We start from the raw sequence: 20,275 nt of genomic DNA on the forward strand, positions 1-20,275 counted from the left end.
GGCCGAATATCGAATTGGACCAATTAAAAGGTGTACCCTGATATTATTGTGTAAATATATCAGATACATTTTTTTTTTTTTACATTGGAGCAATGCCGCTACTTTTGGACTGTCTACGATTCTAAAGGAAGTTCCCTCGAAAAATCTTAAAATTACGTTGAAAATAGTTGCCGAATCGCAGATTTATTTCTCATGTAATATCCATGGATAATAGCAACATAGAAAGTATTTAAAATATCTTATCCTTTGCCGTAAAAATATTACGATCATTACGATTAGAGATTAGAACATTAACAGAGATATTTAATTTAGCATTCGCTTAAAATTGATCTCGATCGAATCGTGTTCGGCGTTGTAGTTTCCGGCAAATGGCAAATAGTAAATGGAAGAAGACTTAGCCTCGATGTGTACAAACTATGGTAAGTTCATCGTAGAAATGTACAGATAGGAAAATCGAAGATGATGAATTTTGTATTCGAATCGAACTATCCTATCAACCTATAGAACAACCAGATGTCCGGTCCCCACAACTTATCTTGGTACGGATATACTTTCATGTATTTACATGGATTGTGTGTATCGTTGTTTTTCATGCTATTAGAAATTTTTTAAAGAAAATACAAATAATAACAATTCATAATTTCATTAAGGATCAAAAATAATAAAAAGCATTTTTCGTTTAAATTGATTCTACTAAAAGAAAATAGTTTCGAAAATTTCTGTAAAAAAAATTATTCTAAACGAATGATGAGATTCTTAAGAAAGTGCTAAATGATTTACATTGGATTTTTTAGAATTGTCTAATAAATATATATAAGAAAAAAAATAGATCATTGTTATACGATAAAAGATAATAGACAAGTTGTATTTTACTGTATTTGTACATTTTTTACTACTTCGTATCCCACTTTTTTAACTTTACTATTAGCTATGAAAGAATAGTAAGAATAAATAATTAAGTAACGATTAAATAATAGTAACAAGAATAATAAAAAAGTAATAATCAAACTCTATATTATGAAAGGAATTAAAAAAAATCATTTCCAAACGAAATTAAATTAGAATCTATTAAATAATATATTACTATGCATACTAGATAAAACTCATTTCCTATTTTTTCTTTTATTTTAGTACGCTGTTTCTCTGTTACAAATGTTGCTCTACGTCTTTTACAGCTATTCAAACGGTGTAATTTTGGAAAAAAAAATATTCTAGTGTAAATTATCCGCATAAAGAGAAGAAATGAAAAATAATGGACCCTAATGCAGCTGCTGGCCACTGCACAAGATTAGACATAAGACTCTTGTGCGTGTGACAGCGGCTATGATGGGGTTTCCACGAAACAACGATGACAACGAAACTTTTTACGAAGTGTAACTAGAGAGATATTATCACGCAAATTTAGTACGTATATAAAAAATATCAATCTCTCAATCAAGTTTTTCTTCACAAAATATAATAAAATAATTGTAATTCCTATATAACCCAAAATCTTGCAAAAATTAGTTACTTATAAAATCTGTAAATTTTATATAATAATTATTAAATCTATAATGTTTTAATTAAAATATGTTTATCTTTATTAAAAATAAAATATTCATAATTATAATGATTTATTTTTAAAAAATAATAAAAAAAAATATATTATAATTAAGATATAATAAAAATATCTATATTATACATTATTATAATTTAAACATGAGAATAAAATACAGATTGTACTTTTCTATTTCTTTTATTTCATTCAAATAATTTCTTTCTTTTTCTAATTTTATTATAATACGTAAACCTAGAATATTTCCTTTTATTCTACTTTATTTAGTCCCAAACAATCTTAAACGAAATAAAAATTTTAAAAACAAATGTTATATTTATTTTTGTTCGTCATTAGTTATATTATAGCATATAGAAACGAATACCATGATTCGTGTATGAGTCCATGAGTCCTAATCTTAATAAGAATTTAAAATATGCCCATTGTAATTATAATTTGCAATTATAATTTGTTTGAATAAAATTATTCAATAGAAAAACTTTGTATTATGTACAAAATTCTTTTAAAAAATTAAAAAATTGATGCGTTACACTGTAAGAGATAGAGTTGTATCAATTATTATTTAAATATATATATATACAACTATTAAACAATAACCTATCATCTATTGAATCTGTGAATTTAATTTAAAGTAAAAGATCATTATGTTGTTACAATAAATTGTAATATAAATTTTAAAATTAAAAATATAATTGTATATAATTAAACAAAGAATAATATTATAAAATAATATTAAAATAAAATACCAATTTTATATTAAAATAAATTCTCAATGAACATATATGAAAATTGTATTTAAATTAAATTTAACTATGATTGTATTCGTAAAAAGTAGATTTAAAAAATGCTTCAATATTTAAATTAAAATCAAATTATAAAATTTATTACAATACATATATACTTGCTCGGTTTCGCGTGTTTTAAAACTTATCTTAAGTAAGTCACTCGTTTATAGTACCACTAAGGATTGTTTTTTGAACACATTATTTGTGCGTTTGAACACCGAAGAAGACATAACCAAAAATATTTTTTAATTCAAAAGCATAATATTAATAAAATTAAGAAATGCTTGTATAAATATTTCTTTTGTAAGTAATAATTAAAAAATAATAGATAGAATAATAACTTTTTTAATTGAAAATGCAAAAAGAAATAAGTAAGTAAGTAAATATCATATTCGTATTTATTTTAGTATCATTTTTTCAATTTCCAAAATTCATGTATTTTCGATAAAAATTTAAGAAATAAATTTATATTAATTTAATAACCAATGATTTCTGCAACTTCTACTTTACTAATATTTAAATATGATACCATGTGTTACCATAAAAATTGTATATAACATGTAACAAGGGATATTTCATATATATAACTTTTTTTCTATAGATAACCTTTTTTTTGAATATATAATAATAAATTAATAACACAAATTTTAATTTTTTTATGACATAAAAATTATATTGTTAGAAAGTTGTGAAATGAGTACGAAGTTAAAAGTCTTTCATGAAAATCAGACATCGTGTTGCATCAACCAATCATTTTTCCAGTATTCATAATGGTCGATATAGAAGTTTTCTTCTATGAATATTTAGCTATATCAAATATGTCACAGTGGCTCCATAAAAAAATTTAATAAATTAAAACGATGAATCAAATTATATTAGATTTCTTATTTATTCATTTGTTATATTTATACTTGAAGTCATAATTTTTAACATAAAATCGATAAAATCCGCGCTTGCGTATGTCACAATTACGTATTTTATACTTAGTGTTTTGTGAACCTTTGTGAACTACAAAAGTAGTGTCATTTATCAGACTTATTATTTTATCAAAATAAATTCATAATGAAATCAGACGTCATCAATCTAGTTAGACAAAATTTCCACGAAGAATGTGAAAAAGCTATTAATGATCAAATAAATTTTGAATTACATGCTAGTTACATCTATCTGTCTATGGTTAGTCGACGTATTGATTGAATAACTATTTCTAACATTAATGTATTTTAGTAGTTTTACATTAATATAAGCAATATTATTTAAATAAAAGAAAAAAGAAAATTTTATTTTATTTTCTATATTGTTATTTTTCCCATAAATGTTTTCTGTGTTTTATTACGTTACATTATTGTTATTTCTTTTCTTAGGCATATTATTTCGATAGAAGCGACGTAGCTTTACCAGGTCTTTATACATATTTTAAGAAAGCTTCAGACGAGGAAAGAGAACATGCCATGAAGTTTATGACATATCAAAACAAAAGAGGTGGCAGAATTACTTTGAAACCTATTCAAGAACCGCCAAGAGATGATTGGGATAGCGCTCTTGTCGCTATGACGGAAGCATTGAAGCTAGAGAGACTAGTTAATCAGGTATGTACATATAAAAATAAATTTTAATTTCAAAAATTATAAAAATCAATTTCGAATAAAATAATGTAAAATACTAATAATACTATACTTTTTATTTATGTTTAACTTTTATGGAATATTTTCAATTATAATTAATTCTTTTTTTTTTTATATTTTAATTTATAATTATAATTATAATTCAATTAATGTGTATTTGATATATATATTTTTTTAAATTGTTACATTCTTTATAGATTTTTAATAATTGTTTTATTAATTGGGGGTGTAACTCAGTGGTAGAGTGTCCGCTTCGCATGCGGAAAGTCCTGGGTTCAAATCCCAGCTCCTCCAAAAGAAGATCTTTTCAATTTTTTTTTTCATTATTTTTTTTCAATGATTATTTATTACTATAAATATTTCAAAATGGCAACTTTAGTATATAAATATTTTCATATATGTTTTAATGTTTTCAGAGTCTTCTCGATATGCACGCAATAGCATCAGAACACAATGATTCAAATTTTGTAGATTTTCTTGAAACTGAATATTTAAAAGAGCAAGTAGATTCTATAAGTGAACTTGCTCATCACGTTACAAAATTAGAAAGAGTTGGCGAAGGTCTAGGAGTATATATTTTCGATCAGGAACTTAGAGAATAAAATATTTTAAAAAGTAGCAAAAAAAAAAAAAAATAAATAAATAAAAAATAAAAAAATTAAATGTATGTAAACAAGATCGTAACAAAATAAATTATTAAATCTATAGTAACGAATAAAGCGTTATATAAAGATTAAAATATAATAAAAAAGATAAAAAATATTTAATTTATAACAATTAAATAGATGTATAAAATTGAAAAAATTGTTAATTTCTGCATTAAAGTAATAAATATATTTATTACTTTAATAAGAAATATTGGAAAATATTAATTTCAATTCATGAATTGAAAAATGTAAAAACATGTGATAAATATTGTAATGTATTGCACAGCATAATGCTAATCTGCTAATAAAGCTTAATAATTCTGATCGTATATCGTTTTGATTTTTGTTATCAAATTTAACATTTGATAATATTTGATAATATTTCAATAAAGCATTTATTATATGATATTGAAAATAAATTATGAATCGATTATTATGACACAAAATGAATATTGAAAAAATGAAAATTTTTTAAAGAATAATTTTTATTATTAGCAATATTATTTATCAAAAATATGTTAAAATTGTACAGTGATAGAAAAATTTTTAATAAAGCTCTTAATTTTAATTCATGTATTCAACAATTATTTAAAAAAGAATAAGTATCTAATTTATGGATGAAAAATGTAATATCGAATGTAGCTCGAAAAAATACGTTTTTAAAATATTTAAAATATTTTTTTGAAAAAGAAAGAAAATTTGTAAGGAAATATGTAATCCAATAATAAATGTAATCCAAAAATATTTTTTACAAAATTTTTAATTATATCTTGCATGGATGAAATGTCCATGTTTTTTGTATTAATAAACCAAGTTAAAAGCTAGCTAATTTAAATTTATAAAGAATAATTTAAATTTATATAAATAATTAATATTAATTTATAAATAATTAATATTTTATAAAAAACTGAAGTTATATTAAATAATCAAATAAATATCGAACTAAAAGCTTTCTATTATTATTTGTCCATAGTAAAATTAATTAATATATAATAACGATTAATTAATTAATATATATAAATTAAATAATATATAGTTAATAATATATTAATAATATAATTTTTTTACTAGTTTTTTTTTATGTAGATTACTTATTTTTTATAAAACTGCATATTTTGAACGTGCAGACGTAATTGTACTCAGCTATGAATCATTTTTTATGCAAATGTATTATGAAAAACATGAACATGTTCTTGTAAATTAAAAGTTTATAAATTATATCAAATTACACGGAAGACATGTAAATTTATTTCCAATATAACTTTCTAATGATTAAGATTGGAAATGCTCATTACATGCTTCTAAAATAAATTATTTTTAAAAAAAATTATTTTTTATAATATATAATATTATATAATTTTCAAAATATTTTTATTGAATTTATTTAGACAGAATTTATTTATTAGATTTGAAAATAGAAGTAAGTGAAAAATTCCTACCCGCAAATATTATAGCAGAAAAATATCGTGATTTAAATGCAAGCGATTTTATTATTATTAGTTTTATGGAAAATCAAATGAAAAATATGAATGAAATAGGAAATAAGAAGATTTATAACTAACTGTTTCTGATATTGATAATCAAGAATTGGCGCGTTTTTTGTTTGACCATTATATATATTGCGCCAAAATGTAATATTCTTCATTTAAAATTACGACCAAAGAAAGAATAATAATATTTCTTTTTTTTATATTGTTGTATTGAAATTATAATTATTTTGTTAATGTATATTATAATAATTAATATATATCTATCTATATTTGTTTAAATTAAATATATATATATATCAATTAAATTATTATAAAAAAAAAGTAAAAAAGACTAATAAATAAAATAAATAAATAAATAAATTGATAATACATTTTTTTAATATTATATTTAAAGAATTTGATTAATAAAAAATAATATCACAGAGATAGTAACAAACATTAATAAAAAATGATATTATCTTAAGCTTTTTTTTTCTTGCAAAAATTTAAATTCTGTTTTCAACAATCTTCAAAAAAATAAAGCTGCATTTCTATTTAGATAAAAACATTATCAATAGCAAACTAATGAAATTCTTGAAAATGATATTAAAATAACAATTATATGGATTTATTACAGATTCAAAATATTAATGTTTAATGTTTAAACATGTTATATGAGGTTTTTGAATTAATTAATAAAAGACATAAAAGTATAAGTACGATCAAAAATTAATTACCTCATTTTCCAAGAGAGCAATCATTTATCTAGTTTAGGAACACATCAAATCATTGAATACCAGTCGTCTCATGTCATGTGTTGAAAACGACTTAGCATGGCGGAAGTATTACATGCATATAGTCGTGAGAATAAAACTGCAATAAAAACGAAAGTTGTGGTGTATAAATTTTTTTTTCATTTAAATTTGAAATAATATTTGAATTTATTTAAATTTTTAATTTGTTATATAAAAGAATTTCAAACGTGGAATTATCTACAATAAAGTGCTGTGCGTGTGATTAGTAAAAATTACAATTATTGGTAATACGTAATTAACCCTATTTTTCATAAAATAGTATTCGTTTTTTATCATTACGAATGAACGTGATTAATTATTCATGGTTCAAGAATGGCTAGCGATTTGTCAAGTGAGTGTACAGAAGCAATTGGTGTGTTAGACGAGAAAGAAGAAGGTGAAATATCTTTGGAAGATGTAAGTTCTTCCGAAGAAGGACATGTAAATTATGGATATGGTTCTAAAACATCTCAATGTTCGAACTGTTTGTCAACTCAACACAATGCAACGTGGTGTACTGTTCCGGCCAAGTTCTACCCTCCTAAAGGCACTAATAGAAGAGGTAAATTAAATAATACAGCTTTTTATATTGTTTTTAAATGTTAAAATGATGAAAAATACTATTTATGATGTTTTGATTATTATACATTCAATATGATATAAATAAATATCTTAAATTTAATTTATAAAAAATAATGGACGATATAAAAGCTGCATAAAATTCTTATATTATCTTTTTATTTTATAACAGTAAACAACATTTTATAAAAAAAAACTTTCTTTTTATTTATATACTTTATTTATTTTTTTTAAATATATTTTTTTTATATTTATATTATGTATTTATATTATATATTTATATGAATATAAAAATATACCTCTATTTGATAATATATTAAACCTTTTGACTCCTAATGTATTATCATTCTCGACATATCATGTTCTAATCAAGTAGAAGTTGACCTTATTCCACAAGATGCAGTCCAGGGAAAAGAAAATCGTCATCAAATAAAAGAATCAGGATGTATTGGAACAAAACATACAACTTCTACACTTCAAGAAAAAAATGATGATCTTGTGCCTATTTCAAGCGATAGTGATATGGAAATTGTTGGTCTTGCCGATAATTCTAAACAAATTACAATACATTCCTCTGCAAAAAGTAGAATGAAGAAGAAAAGGAAAAAGAAAAGAAATCATGTATCTTCAACATCATTAGATGATTTAGTTTCTTCATCTACCATGGATATATCTACGAAAGAGTGTATTAATACAATAAAACATGATGTGACCAAAAATAATTCTAGATCGCATCACAGAGAAATGAGTCCTATTCATAGAAGTAATAGATCTAAAGTAATTCCAAGATCACCTCCAAAAAGACATAGATCTCTTATAAAACCAAGATCTCCTTTTAGAAGATCAAAATCTCCAATTATTCGTACTAGATCACCAACACTAAGGAGATCTCCAAGGAGACTTAAATCTCCTAAAAGATCACCATACAAATCCTCAACAAAAACAATACCTAGAAAAACATCACATATTGAATTAATGTCATCTCGTAATTATGTTGATACACATAAATTACTGAAAAAAGTCAGACAATTAGGTTCAATAGGAACTCATTCATTAGAAGAAACTTTGAACAAAAATAAAGAACATGCATCTTCATTGAAAGAAAAATTAACAAATATGATGAAAGGTGTTTCTGACAATAATATTGATTTAACAAATTCTTCAAAAGAAAAAACTATTGTAAATGTGAATAAGAAAGAATCTAATGATATCGATGATGAAGAAGATTTAGCATTATTAAGACAGAAAGCCCTTGAGACAAAACAAAATAAATCAAACAAACAGAATGATGTATCAAAGACTGAAACTTCAAAACATGTGAGTGCAAATATAAATGATGATCAAGATGAAGAAGATTTAGAATTAAGAATGATTGCACTTCGTTCTGCTGTATTAAAGAAACATCAAAATAGAATCCAAAAAGGTATAAAATCAGGAAAATATAAGAAATCTGATACATTTCGCAGTGAAAGCCCATTTACTCAAAGCTTTTTAGATAGTATTCCTATACCTGGAGAAGAATTATTAAATTTTGCATCACCACCGCATAGTCCTCTTCCTATAAATGAAAATAATCATACAGAAGATATGGAATTAGATACAGATGTTGAAAGAGAAAAAGAAAAATTACCATATTCTCCAACAGATAAAATTACTGCCAATATACCTATGGATACAGAATTGCTAGGTATTCAACCATCTGATGTATCTTTCATTACTGTTAATGAAGCAAATAATAGTCCAAATTTTAATACATCTGTGACTTCTAGTCAAGATGATCAAAAATCTTATCAAGGAAAAATCATTGAAAATCAAAGTTATTTACCAAATATTGTATATTATACACCATCACAAAATTCATTGTGCGTTACAAATACAAATGTGCAATATTTACCAACTGATTTATCAGAAACTTCTAAATCAAATTTTATGAAAATACATAATTCTCATTTAAATATACCTCCTTATGAAAATATATGTATTGCTAAAAATAATAATAATACTTCTGAAGCTTTAGATATTAATTCAAGTCAAGAAATGCCTTATTCTCCAACTGATACTCCTATATATGATCCTGATTTATCACATGCTCTTCCACAAACTCTTGGTGCATTGACTATCTCAAATTCTTCCTTAGTTTCTTTAGAATCATATATTTCTAATACACATGGAAATAATGAACAACATAATCATATATCAACAGATCAACATATACAACCCACAAAAGACATAAGTAATGAAAATGAACATTTAAATAAAGCTGAAGTACTTTCGTTAGAACCAGTTACTAATTTTACTACAACTTCTCTTATGGAAACTTTATCACCAAGTAGTTCAATGATAACAATTGATGATCTTCCTGAAATTGAAGCAGATATACATATAACAGATACTGTTAGAAACTTAAAAACAGAATACATTCCAAATGATTTATCAAACAATATTAATGAAAAAATAGTAGAACCACTTTATATGAAGGGCTTACCAGATGTGACTAAAGATACAAATAAAATACCAACATTAATTAATAGAACACTTGTTCCAGCACCAATTTTGAAAACAAATAAACAGTTGCAATTACCTTTACCTACTAAAAAGAATATAATTCAACAGGAACCAACATTCAAAAGTGCAGAAATGCAACCAGTTGTCCTTCATGAAGAAACTAGTATAAAGACGAATGCTTCTTTTAAACCAATAAAATTAACATCTTTTCTACAAAAATCTCATTCTGTTTTAGCAATACCAACTGCATTTCATGATTCTTTACATGAAGATTTAATTAATGAAACATCTGCAGATAAATCATCTCACACTTCATTGATAGAAAGTAATCCCAATGTAACTTTGGTACAAAATAATACAATTATAACAAATTCAGAAAAAACTAGTGATATTAAAAGCCCAATACCAAAAAAAAAGAAACTCTCAAAAAAAGGATTAAAAAAAAGAAGTATAGGTCCAGCCTTGATTGCGAAAAATCATACAACATGTATAAAAAGTGATAATGTAAATACTGTAGATAAATATGAATCACAGCAAGTTCTTTATACAGATGATAAACAACATCAAAAAGGAATTCAAATAGAAATGGATCAAACAGATAATATTGACGTATCTATGTCAGAAACATCCAAAAATATTATTACAGAAAAAAATAATATTTCTTCAGAAAGTAATGAAAAAGAAATACAAAATAATGATAATTCAGTGAATGATATATCAGAACAAATAAAAGGTACAGAAGATAGAAGACAAAGTCTTGATGAAGATGAAGAGGCATTAAGAGCAATTTTATTAGCTTCTTTGCCAAAACGAACAAAAATTACTAACAATTGTTCCAATTCAGATGCAATATCTACTGCATCTACTACATTAAATCAAGTACTTATAAATCAAACTGTATCAAATATTGTATTACCCACAACTAACTTAACAACTTCGCATGTAAATTTATATGGTTCTGAAAACGATAAAAATCAATCAAATTCTGGAGAAAAAATTAATAATATCGCACAAAAAGATTTATCTGTTGATAATAATAAAACTTTAAATATAACAACTTTGGGAAGGAAAAGATCAATCAATATGACAAAAGGTCCACAGAGAAAACTTATAAAAAGAATTTCAATTCCTGCAAGTACAAAAGTTGTAAATAATGCAAAAAAATACCAAAATACAATGATTCAAAAGAGATTAAATTTACAGAAATCTACTCTTTATAACAAACAAAAAGTGACAGAAAATAAAATTTTACCTAAAGTACAATCTAATGATAGCAAATGGTCTGCTAATTCAAAGGCATTGTCTGATACACAACGAATTGTTATAAATTTAGAGTCTGATACAGAAAGTGATTCTGAATCTGAACGACAAAAAAATATAACTGTTTCTTCAGTTCATTCTGTTATAACAGAAAAACATCAACCAACAATAAACTCTACAGCAGAATTTGAAAAAAATTTAGATCAATTTTTACGTGCAGTACGAAGGAAACAAGAATCTATGGCAGCTGCAAGACCAACTTCAATATCACAAACACCTAAAAAAGATACAGTATTAACAACAAAATCAGAAAAATTAAATTCATCCAACAATCTTCATACACCATTGGTAAGAATACTATAATAAAATATTTTATCATATATAAAATATTTACTTTTATATTTTTGCAGGCTGTTCGTCATTTGCCCGTATCCCAGCAAGAAGAATATCGTCGCTTAAAACAACAAATTTTAGAACGTGAAAAATTAAAATTGCATAGAACTATGGAAAATAATAGCTTAATAAAAAATAAAAATATGGAAATATTTTCAAAATCTACACTATCCAATAGTCAAAATAAAGAATTATGTATAAAAATAAATCAAATATCTACGAAAAGTCAAAATATAAATACACAACAATTAAATAAAGAAAATTGTTCTAAAAATTTAATAGATTCGATAAAAAATACAGCTATATCAACAAATAATAAAACGTGTAATATTGATAAACGAGAAAATACAAATCTAAATCAAACAAAATTGTTATCAAGATCAACAACAAATAGTGATGTTTGTGTATCTATTGAGAATAATCCAAATAATATTAGAAACAAAGTAGTTGAAAATTCTGTGCAATCGACAAGTACATCGCGAAAAATTTTTGAAATGCCTACGCAGAAAATTGAAATGAAAACGAGGATTTCACCTGGTCTAAAAATTTTATCTATAGATGAAGTAAATCAGAAATATGTACAAATACAAGTAAAAAATGATACAAATGAACGAGTAGTAACAATAAATGACAAAGTGTCCTTAAATAATAAAACAGTAATTAATCGAAATGAAAATATTTCTGGATATAAAGATAATAATAATAAAAATACATGTGATTATGATATAAATAACATGCTTTCTACAAATAATATTATATCTAATGATAATAATGCAGTGGACTCAGATGCATCAACAATTATTATGTCAGAAAGACATGAAGATAGGAAAGAAAATCTTGATACATCTGAATCTACAATCTCACTTTCACAACATCAAGAGGATTTATCATCGATTTCAAATGCGGAAAATAGTCATTTTCTATTTATTCAAAATAATATATCATCAAAGGATACAAAAAGTATAGAAGAAAATTGGGACGAAATTAAAAAAGATGTTAAATCAGAATTAAATACTCTTATTAACTTATCACGCGCAGAACAAGAACAACGTTTGATAGATACTGAAGAAAAATTAGTTATGAAACGGTAAATAATTTTTCAATTATAATTTATATCTCTATAATATATATATAATATATAATATCTATTGGCTTTTAATAATTTGTTTATCTTGATAAAATAGCTATACAATCTTAGATGATTTAGCGGAAATGTCGAGTAATCTTCGTCAATGGCACATGGAACGAGATTTGCAAACAAATTTAGTTGCTGAAGTGAAAAAACTTAGAGAACAGTTAAAAGTTGCTGAAGAAAGATTACAAGTACAACGTAATCGTATTAATAATATAGGTCCAAGAGTAGTAGCAGCACATGAAAAAGTTAATGCAGGCCGACAAGAATGCTTTAAACTTGCAACTATTTGTTCAACTTTAGGAAATAGGATTATGGGAAAGGAGTACAAGTAATATTCATATAATTATTTTCATCAATTGTTAAATTATTAATTATAAATATATTTAAATTATTAATATTTTCTTTAGAGTACCTGAAGCTGGAGCACAACTTTTAGATAATAGATTAAAAGAAGTAGCTAATCATACGCGGCAACTTTCTCGAAAAAAAGTACCATCTATTGATATTTCCGATATGTACGAATTATCAAGATTAGAAGAAGAAACTGTATCTACTACATGTACAGAAATTTCGCAAAATAAATCTCTGTTGTTAGAAGAATGCAATATTGATACAAATATCTTAAACGAAGATCAATCAAGAATAAAATCAAGCGATATTGAAAAAAATATACAAATAGAAGACATTACAATAAATAAAAATAAAACAGATAAGGAAACAGATATAATATTAAATATTTCCACTCTAAGTTTTGATGAAAGATGTATATCTAAACAAAATGATATTGAGCAAGAAGTATTTGAAGAAACAAATTTAAGTAATAATAATACAACTACTACTAATATTCTTAAGCCAGAAGATATTCAAAAATTGGATAATATGTCAGAAAATAATATAATAAGGCCTATAATTTTAAAACCTGGTACTAAGAAAAGGAATTCTACAAAATTCGAAGGAGAGCTTCAGAGAAAAAAAACACTTTTATCTTATGAATCAATATTAACACATTTTAAAATACCAAGGTGGGTTTTGCTCTCTAAATATTTTAATAATTTTAGTATATCTGTTTGTAAATAATATAAACTTTTTTTAATTTATATTACAAAAATTTTGAGCATTTTTTTGTTGTTTTTATCATTCTTCACCAGGAACACGAATCCCAATGGTGTCCTTTGTCCATACGAATTGATGGGAACATGCAGTGATGGAGATTGTCAATTTATTCATCAAACAGAGAGTCAAACCAAGTAGCATTTAGCTACCAAAGTGGCATTATTAAGTTATACGTAAGGTGGTTTTAATCTTTAAACATAAGATTCACACAGGACATTATGAAATAAAAATCAAGATTTTTAAAGTGATCATACTTTTTTATAATAAATATTAATTTTTAAATTAGAAAATTTTTATTGCGAATAAATGTTATCACTTTTATAATTGCAGGTACTACTATTTCTGAGGAAGCAATATCCGATATAGATGGAAGAATCCTGTTAACAAGCAGAAGTAACACCTGAAGATGGTAAGTTATCTTCATCACGGCAGGAGTTTGTGCACAAATTAAAGTAGCCATTTTATTACATAAAAATTATAAATTTTAAAAAAAAGCAAAATTTTTAATACTGTGCTATTTCAAGCTTCTATTCTAATGAAAGTTTAAAGAAGATTTGCTGCAAGTGTTTATTTTTTACATATGTAAAAAGTGTCATATAAACTGCAAATAATTAGTGTGATTAATGTAAAAAAAAAAAAAAAAAAAGAAAAAAAAGAAGAAATTGTTGACCGATTGTTGAAGACAGCTCTATGAACGGCCAACGTCGGACATTGCAACAAATATTCATTTCTTACTTCTATATAAGTTACCTCATAAAAGTCTTGTACCTGTATAATAAAAGATTAATATTTTTTTCTAATTGTGAGTTTATTTATTTTTAAAATTAAGTTTATCAATAGATATAACAAAAAATTACTATTTTTTATTTAAATTATATATTTGTTTACAAAAAATTTTTTTTATATTTGTTAAAATTTTAAGCCCTGAGCTTTAAGTTCATCCCATCGACGAATCCAATCGTTTGGACAAATAGATTGAAAAACTTGTTTGAACCATGTGCATGTAGCTGTTCCTTTTCCTAAAATCTCTTCACAACGATCGAAATCAGTGTACATTACAAAACAACGTATTGTTTGATTCTGTTGTTGAAATCTGAATAAGAATATTGAAAATTATCTTTATTCAGAACATCAGAAAAGTTAATTATAATTATATAATTATATAAATATGAATAATAAATATTATCAAATTTACCTTGGATCTTCACCGAAAGTAACGTCTGTAACTTCTTCTTTTTCTTCTTCTATTAAATCTCTCTCTTTAAGACATGGATCATCTTCATCTACTACTATAGTTATTTTTTTCTTTGGCTTTTTTTCATCAGTAATTTGATTATCTTCCAAATTATTCGTGTTATTCATATTCATATTTATATTTTTTTCCCGAAAAATAGTTTTCATTTTATCCATTTTAATATTTTCATCAGAATTCATATTTTAAATTCATATTTTGATTCTTATAAAATATGTTATTTATAATAAATTATTTAATAAGACGATACGTACAATAAATCGAATTAAAGAAATGTGATATAAAAAATTAATATAGATGTAAATATTAATTAAGATATATTTTATTGTATTTTGACAATTTAATTTTTAAACGTAATAAATATATATATATTTATATATGTATTATATATAAATATATGTAAGTATATATAAAACGCCCTCTAGTATGCAAATATTTATTATCAATTCCTTATCATTTTCTCTATAAAATATTAAAAGTCTAATTCGTAAAATAAAAAATTATCAAATTTTAAACTATTTTAATTTTAATTGTTTTTATTAAAAATTTCACATTTTTTATGATTATTTTTTTTTTAAATATACAATTCATCTGTCAATGAAAAGATAAACAATAAATGTTTTTACTTAGTGTAGCCAACTATTCATAAACTTATATAAATTAACTATGAGTTCAACGGCATGAGTGGCGGTAGAAGAAACGAAGCTATGAAACAAGTCATATATGTGTTGTAAAGTATTTTTTGCTAATATTTAAAAATATTATAATATTAAAATGATACCATTGGAATATTTACTTCTTTACATTATTTTATTTCTAATAATATGTATAATTATGGTACGTTTTTAGGTTAAATCATATTTATATGTTATTTAAATTTATTTAAACGTGGCAATGTATTAATATTCGTTTCGCTAAAATTTTATTAAAAAATATATTATGCATAAATAATTGTTATTATTATATATTACATATAAATAATTGTAACTATTTTCCTGATATATTAATAAAATTAATTATTTAATTTTTCAGTTTTCTTTAACATTATTTATAATAACACAACCATATCCAGAAATATGGCGAGATGAAAAAGAAAAATATTTTTTAAATCTAAAAACAAAAAATATAGAAGCTTTTCCATCTTTATATGAAAAATGGAGTGTACATTTAAGTGTTGTTATACCAGCATATAATGAAGAAGAAAGATGTAAATATTTATTTATTAACAATATTAATTATAAAAACATTAAATATATGTATTCATTTATTTAATTTATAGTGCCCTTAATGTTAGATGAATGTTTGGAATATTTGGAAAACCGATTAAAAAATGGATGTACTTATGAAGTAATTATAGTTAATGATGGAAGTTCAGATAAAACTATGGATATTGCTCATAAGTATGCAATAAAATATGAAAATATTAGAGTACTAAATCTTGTTAAAAATAGAGGAAAAGGTGGAGCAGTAAGATTGGTTTGTAATGAAATGTTATAAATTTTAAATTCTATAATTACTATTCATTTTTTATCATAATTATTTTTATTTAAGGGTATATTAAGTGCAAGAGGAAGTGTAATACTTTTTGCAGATGCAGATGGTGCTACAAAGTTTAAAGATTTAGAAAAATTAGATAATAGTTTGAAAAATATTTTAGGATGTAAGTTATTTTTTAAATTACACATTATAATATAACATATATTAATTATATATATATATAAAATGTAAAAAATTTTTTTTTTTTCTTAGTTGATTATATAACTAAACCAAATGAAATTAGTTATTCTCATGCAATAGTATGTGGATCAAGAGCCCATTTAGAAAAAGAAGAAACTGCCAAAAGAACTTTTTTCCGATTGTTATTAATGCATGGATTCCATTTCCTAGTATGGTTTTGGGGTGTAAGAGGTATTAAAGATACACAATGTGGTTTTAAACTTATAACACGCGAATCTGCAAGAGCTGTATTTCAAGCTTTACATATTGAACGTTGGGCATTTGATGTAGAAATGTTATATATTGCAAAAATGTTAAATATTCCTATTACGGAGATTCCTGTGAACTGGACAGAAATTGAAGGGTCTAAAATTGTACCCTTCTGGAGTTGGTTACAGATGGGGAAAGATTTATTTTTTATTTGGTATAAATATAGAATTGGAGCATGGAAAATAAAAAGATTTAAACAGATGTAAAAACAAATGCAACTGAAAATATTTATAAAAATTTTTATTTAATATATGTACTTTTATTTGATTCATATTTTTCCATTAAAATTAAAAAGATATCATATTTGATATATAAAAATATTTTTCCTTTGTAAGGAAAATTTATGAACGATTAAACAATTTTTATTTTACACAATCATAGAGGAAACTATAATGAATTATTATTAATATTTTTAAAATTACTTAATATTGTAGATTAATTTAATTAATAAGGTATATTACCTCTATTTTATATTTATTCTTTTAATGTGTTTTAATATGTTATAACATGTATCATAATTTTGTAAACAAATATTTTCGATTCAATTAATAAATTCATTAAAATTTTAAAAGAAGTTTCTAGTAACTTTTCTTCTATCTCTGATTAACTAGTAACTATACATATATATAGATGAATAGATGATTATCATAAATACTATATATATAATATAGTATAGTCGTGTATTTAATACTATACAATTTCTTAGTAGTATGACGTGTTCGTGACGTTTTATTTCTACGAAATTTTTTGCGAATCCAATTTATATTAACATTAGTTACTATAATCAGTTGTAAAGTGACATTAAGTAAAATAACTATTGAATATAATTATTTCGAATTTTATACTTTATAAAAATAGACATTAATTTAAAGATGTCATTTGTATCGCCTATGCCTAGTCGAGAATTCCTCTGGGATGTTTTTCAAAGGTATTTTAAAACTTATTTATTTATTAATAGTTTTAATATTGAAATATAATTTATAGTATAATATGAATATATATTAACTATTATTTAACTATAAATGAAGTTTTCAAAAAGCAACTACATATTTTATTACATATTATATTTATAAAACAACATATATCTTTTAAATATTTTATTATGATTTGTATAAAATGAGAAAATAAGAAAGAATATCTCAATAATATTAAAAAATAAAATATTTTATTAAAAATCTTTCATATAGATTTGAAAGATTTTTATGATTCTATTATGATGTATAAAAAAGGGGAAAAAACTAATAAAAAACTTTGTTACATCTTAATGATTTCGAATAAGTTGGGATAATAATAAGTTAGAAGTTTTTAATTCATAGTCAATATAAGATTGCAAATTGTAGACACACAATAATTTTTTTTCGATTTTTTTTTAAAGGTTATAAAGATTCAATTATCCTTTCACTTTTTTATACTATTGAATTGAAATCTATCCAAAAATTTAAATTAATTATTCATAAAATTATAATATGAATATTTATTTCATAAATAATTATAAATAATTATAAATAGCAAATAAAATTTTATTACTAATTATTAATTAAATATCACACATACAGAAGTTTAATATTCTTTAATTGTATATTGTAGAGTTGATAGAGACAGATCTGGTGCAATTACTGCAGATGAATTACAACAAGCTCTTTCAAATGGAACATGGACACCATTTAATCCAGAAACAGTGCGTTTAATGATTGGTAATTATTGTGGTTTTATTGTTTACAATTGCAGACAAAATTGTAATATTAATTTTTTAAAAATCTTATATTAATTTTTAAGATTTTAATATGCTAATATATAAAAAAATATTTAACAGAACTTCTTGAGTAGATTTGCATGGTCTTATAATTACATTTTTAATATATTTTTAGTTCATTTTATTGATACAGGTATGTTTGACATTGACAAAACTGATCCTGATTCTTCAGGTATGTTCGATAAAAATCAAAAGGGTACAGTTAGTTTTGAAGAATTTGGAGCTCTATGGAAATATGTAACAGATTGGCAAAATTGTTTTCGATCATTTGACCGGGACAATAGTGGAAATATTGACAGAAATGAATTAAAAACAGCTCTTACAAATTTTGGATATAGATTATCAGATCAAATTATAGATACTCTTATACGCAAATATGATAGAGCTGGTCGTGGAACTATATACTTTGATGACTTTATTCAGTGCTGTATAGTTTTATATGTAAGTATACATTTGAATAGCATTTTGATATAGATCTACATTAATTGATATAATGATATTCTACATTTAAATTACTACAAAATAAATTATTTTTTTTTAATTATTTCTTTTAGACTTTGACTGCTGCCTTCAGACAATTGGATACAGATCTAGATGGTGTTATTACAATTCACTATGAACAATTTCTAGGCATGGTATTCAATCTTAAAATATAAGTCATTTTTGTGCTTCAATGTTATTCTTGCCTAATTTGGCATTATATTATTATACAAATACAAATTATTTCATGCCAGATTTAAAAATATGAATTTATTCATAAAAAAACTTTTCATATTAAAATTAAAATCTCATATGTTTAATATGCTTGTATATGTAAATCTTAATTAAGAAATCACAAATAATCAGTTGTATGTATATATAAACATTCCTAAGAAATATATACGTATATTTAAATTTGATTATAAACATAAACATTTAATTTTTATTCTCTGTTTGTTATAGAAAAATAAAAATAATAAATATTTAATTATTCATTAGATTATTGAAAGAAAACAAATATTTAAAAAAATAAATAATAGATTTTAAAAATAGAAAATATTTCAGTTAAAAAAAAAAATATGCAAGATCGTCTATAATATATATTTTTAAACAATAATTTTCATTAAAATGTATAAAGAAAAACAAATGTCAATTATAACACAATTATAACACAATTAAAAATTATTTATCATATTGTCTTTAGATACATTTCAATGTTTTAATACGTTTTAATATGTATTATATTTTCTTATTGCAGCATTTCAAATGATATATAAGTCTTATCTAAGTAAATAATTAAGAATTTGAAATTATTTAAACTATATATTCTTAAAATATCATCATAAATAATTATTGTGTACTACTACTTCAAATTATGTATAAAATCTACATTTCTGTAATTTTCTATCATTATTAAATTAATTATAAACATATATTTTAATTGA

At 23.2% G+C, this 20,275-nt stretch overlaps 5 protein-coding genes, 1 non-coding gene and 1 pseudogene across 12 annotated transcripts; 6 read left to right on the plus strand and 1 right to left on the minus strand.

The window, feature by feature from the left end:
• The first annotated feature begins 3,128 nt into the window (after positions 1 to 3,128).
• On the plus strand, positions 3,129 to 4,941 carry LOC108002509 (soma ferritin). The gene is made up of 3 exons (XM_017064232.3): positions 3,129 to 3,516; positions 3,705 to 3,929; positions 4,382 to 4,941. The coding sequence occupies exons 1-3, from the start codon at positions 3,403 to 3,405 to the stop codon at positions 4,565 to 4,567; spliced, it is 525 nt and encodes a 174-aa protein (XP_016919721.1). The 5' UTR covers positions 3,129 to 3,402; the 3' UTR covers positions 4,568 to 4,941.
• Positions 4,188 to 4,259, plus strand: Trnaa-cgc (transfer RNA alanine (anticodon CGC)). The gene has a single exon. It is a non-coding gene; the product is annotated as a tRNA-Ala (tRNA).
• A 91-nt stretch (positions 4,942 to 5,032) lies between the features above and the next one.
• On the plus strand, positions 5,033 to 6,312 carry LOC133665728 (ferritin-1 heavy chain-like; annotated as a pseudogene).
• A 574-nt stretch (positions 6,313 to 6,886) lies between these two features.
• LOC108002866 (metacaspase-2) lies at positions 6,887 to 14,522 on the plus strand. 5 transcript variants are annotated; one of them, XR_003698797.2, is made up of 7 exons: positions 6,887 to 7,437; positions 7,831 to 11,567; positions 11,630 to 12,699; positions 12,797 to 13,075; positions 13,155 to 13,769; positions 13,896 to 14,104; positions 14,191 to 14,522. XR_003698797.2 is itself a non-coding variant. In XM_017064817.3 (7 exons), the coding sequence occupies exons 1-6, from the start codon at positions 7,209 to 7,211 to the stop codon at positions 13,996 to 13,998; spliced, it is 6,033 nt and encodes a 2,010-aa protein (XP_016920306.2). In that variant the 5' UTR covers positions 6,887 to 7,208; the 3' UTR covers positions 13,999 to 14,038; positions 14,191 to 14,522. The 5 variants fall into 5 exon arrangements, 4 of the variants coding, with proteins under 4 accessions (XP_016920306.2, XP_016920305.2, XP_061927531.1 ...); XM_017064817.3 differs by having other exon boundaries at positions 13,896 to 14,038; XM_017064816.3 differs by having other exon boundaries at positions 13,896 to 14,033.
• On the plus strand, positions 14,010 to 17,669 carry LOC108002868 (dolichyl-phosphate beta-glucosyltransferase). 2 transcript variants are annotated; one of them, XM_062071555.1, is made up of 5 exons: positions 14,010 to 14,269; positions 16,145 to 16,319; positions 16,392 to 16,588; positions 16,664 to 16,772; positions 16,862 to 17,669. In XM_062071555.1, the coding sequence occupies exons 1-5, from the start codon at positions 14,267 to 14,269 to the stop codon at positions 17,302 to 17,304; spliced, it is 927 nt and encodes a 308-aa protein (XP_061927539.1). In that variant the 5' UTR covers positions 14,010 to 14,266; the 3' UTR covers positions 17,305 to 17,669. The 2 variants fall into 2 exon arrangements, with proteins under 2 accessions (XP_061927539.1, XP_016920310.1); XM_017064821.3 differs by lacking the exon at positions 14,010 to 14,269 and adding an exon at positions 15,763 to 15,949.
• LOC108002867 (uncharacterized) lies at positions 14,702 to 15,590 on the minus strand. The gene is made up of 2 exons (XM_017064820.3): positions 15,056 to 15,590; positions 14,702 to 14,953 (listed from the first exon to the last, which is right to left on the minus strand). Exons 1-2 carry the CDS (start codon positions 15,292 to 15,294, stop codon positions 14,770 to 14,772), a joined length of 423 nt encoding a protein of 140 aa, XP_016920309.1. The 5' UTR covers positions 15,295 to 15,590; the 3' UTR covers positions 14,702 to 14,769.
• Positions 17,670 to 17,750: 81 nt separating the features above from the next.
• LOC108002730 (programmed cell death protein 6) lies at positions 17,751 to 20,271 on the plus strand. 2 transcript variants are annotated; one of them, XM_017064560.2, is made up of 4 exons: positions 17,751 to 18,026; positions 18,686 to 18,792; positions 19,024 to 19,292; positions 19,406 to 20,271. In XM_017064560.2, the coding sequence occupies exons 1-4, from the start codon at positions 17,971 to 17,973 to the stop codon at positions 19,505 to 19,507; spliced, it is 534 nt and encodes a 177-aa protein (XP_016920049.1). In that variant the 5' UTR covers positions 17,751 to 17,970; the 3' UTR covers positions 19,508 to 20,271. The 2 variants fall into 2 exon arrangements, with proteins under 2 accessions (XP_016920049.1, XP_016920048.1); XM_017064559.3 differs by having other exon boundaries at positions 17,776 to 18,026; positions 18,985 to 19,292.
• The last annotated feature ends 4 nt before the right edge of the window (positions 20,272 to 20,275 follow it).

This window comes from Apis cerana, linkage group LG2 (assembly GCF_029169275.1).
Source record: "Apis cerana isolate GH-2021 linkage group LG2, AcerK_1.0, whole genome shotgun sequence".
In the NCBI taxonomy this organism is placed as follows: domain Eukaryota; kingdom Metazoa; phylum Arthropoda; class Insecta; order Hymenoptera; family Apidae; genus Apis; species Apis cerana.

Excerpts from the sequence above, each read along its gene's own strand:
- LOC108002509 (XM_017064232.3), top strand. The coding sequence starts at position 3,403 with ATGAAATCAGACGTCATCAATCTAGTTAGACAAAATTTCCACGAAGAA. Across the intron at positions 3,517-3,704 it reads GTTACATCTATCTGTCTATG|GCATATTATTTCGATAGAAG; the intron begins GTTAGTCGACGT and ends TTCTTTTCTTAG. Across the intron at positions 3,930-4,381 it reads TAGAGAGACTAGTTAATCAG|AGTCTTCTCGATATGCACGC; the intron begins GTATGTACATAT and ends TAATGTTTTCAG.
- LOC108002866 (XM_062071547.1), top strand. The coding sequence starts at position 7,209 with ATGGCTAGCGATTTGTCAAGTGAGTGTACAGAAGCAATTGGTGTGTTA. Across the intron at positions 12,700-12,796 it reads GAAAAATTAGTTATGAAACG|CTATACAATCTTAGATGATT; the intron begins GTAAATAATTTT and ends TTGATAAAATAG. Across the intron at positions 13,076-13,154 it reads ATTATGGGAAAGGAGTACAA|AGTACCTGAAGCTGGAGCAC; the intron begins GTAATATTCATA and ends TATTTTCTTTAG.
- LOC108002867 (XM_017064820.3), bottom strand. The coding sequence starts at position 15,294 with ATGAATTCTGATGAAAATATTAAAATGGATAAAATGAAAACTATTTTT. Across the intron at positions 14,954-15,055 it reads ACTTTCGGTGAAGATCCAAG|ATTTCAACAACAGAATCAAA; the intron begins GTAAATTTGATA and ends ATTCTTATTCAG.
- LOC108002868 (XM_017064821.3), top strand. The coding sequence starts at position 15,887 with ATGATACCATTGGAATATTTACTTCTTTACATTATTTTATTTCTAATA. Across the intron at positions 15,950-16,144 it reads TAATAATATGTATAATTATG|TTTTCTTTAACATTATTTAT; the intron begins GTACGTTTTTAG and ends TTAATTTTTCAG. Across the intron at positions 16,320-16,391 it reads ATATAATGAAGAAGAAAGAT|TGCCCTTAATGTTAGATGAA; the intron begins GTAAATATTTAT and ends TTTAATTTATAG.
- LOC108002730 (XM_017064559.3), top strand. The coding sequence starts at position 17,971 with ATGTCATTTGTATCGCCTATGCCTAGTCGAGAATTCCTCTGGGATGTT. Across the intron at positions 18,793-18,984 it reads AACAGTGCGTTTAATGATTG|GTATGTTTGACATTGACAAA; the intron begins GTAATTATTGTG and ends TTATTGATACAG. Across the intron at positions 19,293-19,405 it reads AGTGCTGTATAGTTTTATAT|ACTTTGACTGCTGCCTTCAG; the intron begins GTAAGTATACAT and ends TATTTCTTTTAG.